A 5,601-nucleotide genomic window follows, 5' to 3' on the forward strand; every position below is an offset into this window, starting at 1 on the left:
TTGTCTGTTTCATCGTGCCACAGGAAAGGTGGCCTTCGGCTGTCCTCTTCGGGCCGGCTCACAAGCGTAAAGCAAGTTCGGGCCAGTCAATAGACCCGAACTTTGGTTGTTGATTCAGAAGCCGCATTTAGACTTGCTATGTAGCAAACTTTGGTTGTTGATTCAGAAGCCGCATGGCGGGCTTTGATTGGCCGGCCCTTTATATGGTCTATTTTGAGACCCATCAATTGGATTCTCCGATGCGATCACAGTGGGATGCAAAATAAACTAGTTTTTATTTCTTATATGTTTCTTATGTATGTGATTTTGTTTGCTTCACTTCCAAAAGCATAGCACCAAATGCATGTATAGCAGCTGCTCCTTTTTATTAAAGAGCAGCAATAATACAGCTGTTGATGATGTCCTGCCACATGCTAGGCCATGTACCATGCTGCATCAAAATTTTTAGTGCATCGGCATAGAATAGTGGATGAGATGGTTTACATGAAGTAAAACAGGATCTTGTATCATAATTCTCTGGTGCAAGTTCGTTTTAACTGATATCCCCTCGGAAGATGAAGGAACAAACATGAATAGGTGGATGTAACAGAGACAAGACTGTCATATGCCCTGCATTTGGTCGTCTTCTCCCATGCCTAGACAAGTCGCAGACAGCCGCACGCAAATGCCTCCAACATCTCCATCCCCACCCATATCACTCTCTGTGTTTGTGGAATATCTGGATTGCTAGACGACACACGCTACCCGAGAAAAGAGAGCAACCACGACGTGCAAGAGAGAGAGAGAAACAAAACCCCACCTTAGTCGCCTGCACATCTCTCCTTTCTATTATTATCATCAAAGCCATCATATCATCGTTGCTAAAGCCCTTATAAAATACTACATATTATACTATTACTAACTGTTTGACTCTTCACACTTTCAACAGAAATATATACACGCTAGTAGTCATAAGTTACATAATCACAACCCCGGTTATAGACCATGTAGCAATCCTCACTCAACACGCACTCCCCTTTTGCAACCAAGGCTACAATAATTATGGCAATCTTTAATCGAAGCATCCCCACCTCCAAATGTCATCACCAGTGCCATCATTTCCGCCCTTTGACCACCTCACCAAACCCAACCGCCTTCGCTTCCTTTCTCTTTTAAATTCAAGGGGAAAATTTTACACAGTATTATCGCATCATATAGTTTAATGTTAATCATTGCTCTGGAGCATTAGTCACCTATGCACAGCCAATCGTAAGACGACAAACTTCGATTAAAATTAAACACAAAAGAAGGCTTGGATAAAGACTGAAAAAAAGTTGATTCAGAGGAGAAAAGCAAAGAGAGGAAAGAAAAAAAAAAAAAAAAAAAGCTGATGGAGAAAAAGGGAAGAACGGAGCTGTGGGGTGGTTGACGCCTTCCTCTTAAGTCCAAGCAAATACGGCCGTCAAGACGCCGACGTCCTTATTTCCGTAGACTCCGTTTGACGTGCTTTGCCTCTTTATCCATTCTTTTCCCCACATAGATTACAACCAAAAAGCCTTCTCTTTTTCTCCCCCAGTTTTTTGAGGGTCTTAGCTTAGGGTTTGGAGACGGAGGCAGCGTCCTTGACGAAGGGCCGGGAGACGTCGTTGTCGGCGCCGTTAGCTATGGCGGACTGCACCGTCAGCACGGACAAGCTCGGCGAAGGGGGGGCATCGCCGCCTCCTCCGGCGGTGCCGGCGGCTGCGTTGCTGTGGTTGGGAGGTGGGAAGGCCGGGATGAGTCCGGAGGTCAGGTGGTGAGCGGCCCCACTGTTTCCCGCCCCGCCGACGCCTCCGACCCCCGGGCGGGGGTGGCAGGTGGCTGAGATGGCGGAGGCGAGGGAGATGGGCATGAGGCAGAGCCCCTTGCCCTGAAGGTACTGCATCGCCGACCCCATGTCCTCCTCCATTAGCTTCGCCACCTGGTGCTCCGTCACCGTTAAGCTGTCGTTACCCGCCGCACCGTTACTCCCGCCCCTCCCGCTCTGCCCCTGGATCCAATCACCGCCAATCCCTTTTAAATCCTTATTATTTTCATAAAAGAAAAAAAAAGAAAGGGTATCTTGGGGATTCCACAGGGTGGCACGCGTGCCGCTGTTGCTGCTGTCCTGATCAATCGCTATCAACCAGAATAAGATATTCCGGCGTGTAAATAACTCCTTGCCTTTTCCCGACTAGCGGAAAGAAGCGGAAGTCATACGCCAAATCGGGGCCGGACCAGGCCGACCGGGAATATCTTATACCGATACTAACTAAGAAAGAAAGGAAGAGGGAAGGGTAAGCGAAAGCTACCTCTGAGGACATATCAGCCACAAGTGGGGCGACCGCCGCTGCCCCACCTAACCTACTCATGCTCAGCACCTGATTTGGATACGGTGTACCCGACCACAGAGAAATAAGGGAGGCGCATTAGGTGTATAAATCTAACGGTTAAACAAAGTTTAAATAAGTAATTAATAGAACACCAGAACGATACGATTTGCGTTAATAATTATTTATTTGATAAAAAGAGTAAGGAGACGAGAAGTTGCCTTGACTTGGAGCTGGAGGAATTTCACGTAGTCGATGATCTCATCCAGCATCGAGGCCTTGTCCGTCTGTCATTCATCCAAGCATTTTAATAACAACAATCAGTAGCTAAAATTTGTATCAAAAAAAGAAAAAAAACTAAAACTCAAATAAACAGTGAAAGTGACAAGAATATCCTTGTCCCGAGACAAGTGGCTTGGAATTGCGGTCCATTACGCCGGCGGCGTGACGAGTGCTCCACTAAGTCGGCAAAGCGACGCGTTTGGTTTCGAAAAGTGCGGCGAACCAACGCGACGTCCGAGCAGGGGATGTCTCTGGGGAGCCGCAAGCGCACCATTAGATTTCTGCGAGCTCTTGTTATGTTCTCGAAGGACATAATAAACGAAAAACGAAGGGCCGGTTCCCTTTCTCCAACTAGCATCCGACAAGCGGACACACGGTTTCCCGGTTGCCACAGGTCATCCAGAAACCCAGATTCTATGGTTACTGGAATTTACATAAATGTCCTTCTAAATCAATCCTCTATTTCGGATGTAATGGTGCTGATGTTGATGATGCCAAAACAAAGAGAACTTTGCACTGTAGTTAACCCAACAAGTTATGGAATTGGGCATGCCACCCATAATACAGCTGTTTCCACGTATACGAAACTCCTACTACAATTGATATTCCGCCAAAAATAGGAATATACCATGACTTGGTCCTCTCCAACAGCCACGTCTCGATTGCTTTTGACCGGTTTGAATTGATTTAACTAACAACCTTTGGTCATTAACAGAAGTCTAAACCCCCCGTCTGAGATGATCTAATGAATCCTCGTTCACGAATCTGATTGGTCTCTAGTAAGGGTCACATCTGATGTTGTTGCAAATTTTAGTGCAAATTAGCTATCACCGTTTCACGTCACATTTTCTACTGGACAAGGAGTGTAAAGGATGGGTTATTATTTTCTATCTAAGAAGCCAATTGTGGTCAAGAAGAAGGTCGGGGGTGGTTAGTGCAAACAGTCCAATTTGTTATGGTGTGAATGTAATCATCGAAAATGAGGAGTTTATCTGTAAATTTGAATTTATATGGGCAGTTATATAAATAAAAATTAGAAAGGAAAAAGACCGGAAGAAAACAAGAGAGTGAGGAAGAAGACAGGTGGACCTTATTGGCGTTTGGCACCAGCTCCTGGAGAGCTTTCATCCTCTCTGCGATTCTCTCCCTGCGAAGCTGCGCACGGAAAGGAAAGGAACAAAAAAGCACAGAGCCAACGACTCCATTAAAAGCGTGCATACAAACAGAAGAGAAGGAGAAAGATGGCAGAGAAAAGAAAGAAACAGATCCAAATCCAAAGGAGTAACTGCCACTTCGCATTTATTGCGCCCAATTAATTTCTCCCTCCCTTAACATTTTTTTAACATTTCGACAATAAAATAGGTTTTATTTTCGGATTACTCGTTCGGCGATGCTGTGGGGATCCGTCGCCTGGCCTCTTCTCGCCCGCACCCGCTGCCTCGGCGGAGCCGTACCGCCGCCGGAGGACGCCGCCGCCGGCGATCCTCCAAAGTTCTGAGCCGGCATCGACGCGCCCTGTTCGTTTCGAATTTAATAATTAATACCAAAATGCTCGTAGAAAGACCGTCATTTTACCAGGAAAACTTAGGGGGTGGAGAACCTGGGGACGGTGGAAATGCTGTTGGGTGGCTGCTTCAGCAGCTTGCTGAAGCGATCCGCCGAATCCGTTGTAGAGCCCTTCCCCACCCTGGCCCCAAAAGGAAAAAAAATAATAAAAGTAAAATAAAATTTCGAAACCAATGAGAGAGAAAGTAGTGGAAATAAAGGATCGTACGGTGTGATTGGGGCATTTGAAGGAAGGGTCGACTTCGCCTCGAGATCTGTCCACGAGAAGGCGGGAATCGGCCGAGCCGCCGCTCCCTAGGCTCAGTGGCAGCGGAAGAAGCCCGGAATCCCCGCCGCCAGCGACCACCGGAGATCTCCCCATGCCCTGGAGTAGCATCTGCTGCTGCTGTTGGTGGTGCTGGTTGAGCTGAAGCAGCATCGGCTGCTTCCCAGCCGGCGAGCTCCCGCCGCTGATCTGGTGCTGCCGGAGCTGGGAAGCGAGCAGCACGGACTCGTCGTATGGAACGTATTGGAGCCCCTCCGCCGCGACGGCGGCGGCGGCGGCGGAATCCTCGGGCGACTTCCCGGCGAGGCCGTTCGGGTTGGAAGAAGAGGTCAGGTCCCAGGGAGACTTGGGGTTGCCGAGGTCCGGCCAGGAGGAGGGAAGGCTGCAGAGCATCTGGTCGAGGAAGTCGTCGTGGCCATCGGCGGAGTGGCCAAAGTGCGAACCCGGGACCTGCATGCCAGTGTTCTGGATCTGCTGCTGCCGGTGGCCGTCGTGGAGCTCCTGGAGGGAGATCTGGGCCGCGGCCGCCGCGGCGCCGGCGGACGAGGATATCCCATTCAACGGAGAGCCCATCCCTTGCATTTCTCTGCTGCTCGGCTGCATGGCCTCGTTATCCCGAAAACTAGGGTTCGGGTTAGGGTTAGGGTTGGAATAGGGGAATTCGAAAGAGGGAAGAAACAGCTCTTCTTCTCCTCTGTTGTATTCTCTGGGCGGAATAAGAAAGCGGTGGTTGTGGGATTTGGGAGAAAAGAGCCCTTGAAGAAGACGGACATCTCGTATCTAGTTGCTATTTATAACTATATGAATGATGATCAACTTATCATCATAATTTCTGGATTAATTTGGGGGAATTGACCGGGGTTAATTAAGAAGGGGAGGTGATTAGGGGTTGGATTCGGATCGCTCGGGTGCTTCCTTTTCCTTATCATGAGTGCGGGGGCTGCGGCACATCCGTCAGATCACGCGACGAGATGATCAGGTCGGATGGAAGCTGCTTTTATGGCGGACCAAAGCAAAGCAATAATTCGGTGCTTTGACCGGCGGAGATTTCACGGAGTGGAAGGAAGTCAGAGTCAGAGAGTTAGGTAACACGTGCGGAGTCCCTGGAGATAAGGCCGACGTGCGCGTTCGATCTGGTTCAGCATTGAACCAACTTGCAAA

At 48.8% G+C, this 5,601-nt stretch overlaps 1 protein-coding gene across 1 annotated transcript; it reads right to left on the bottom strand.

Moving 5' to 3' along the window:
• Positions 1-1,181: 1,181 nt before the first annotated feature.
• On the bottom strand, positions 1,182-5,214 carry LOC103714236 (bHLH transcription factor RHL1). Its single transcript, XM_008801423.4, has 7 exons — positions 4,384-5,214; positions 4,210-4,296; positions 3,990-4,124; positions 3,699-3,764; positions 2,549-2,614; positions 2,310-2,378; positions 1,182-2,008 (listed from the first exon to the last, which is right to left on the bottom strand). Exons 1-7 carry the CDS (start codon positions 5,041-5,043, stop codon positions 1,574-1,576), a joined length of 1,518 nt encoding a protein of 505 aa, XP_008799645.2. The 5' UTR covers positions 5,044-5,214; the 3' UTR covers positions 1,182-1,573.
• Positions 5,215-5,601: the final 387 nt, after the last annotated feature.

The sequence above is a fragment of the Phoenix dactylifera genome, chromosome 1 (genome assembly GCF_009389715.1).
Source record: "Phoenix dactylifera cultivar Barhee BC4 chromosome 1, palm_55x_up_171113_PBpolish2nd_filt_p, whole genome shotgun sequence".
Taxonomy (NCBI): Eukaryota; Viridiplantae; Streptophyta; class Magnoliopsida; order Arecales; family Arecaceae; genus Phoenix; species Phoenix dactylifera.

Excerpts from the sequence above, each read along its gene's own strand:
- LOC103714236 (XM_008801423.4), bottom strand. The coding sequence starts at position 5,043 with ATGCAGCCGAGCAGCAGAGAAATGCAAGGGATGGGCTCTCCGTTGAAT. Across the intron at positions 4,297-4,383 it reads TCAAATGCCCCAATCACACC|GGTGGGGAAGGGCTCTACAA; the intron begins GTACGATCCTTT and ends TTTTGGGGCCAG. Across the intron at positions 2,615-3,698 it reads TGGTGCCAAACGCCAATAAG|ACGGACAAGGCCTCGATGCT; the intron begins GTCCACCTGTCT and ends GATGAATGACAG.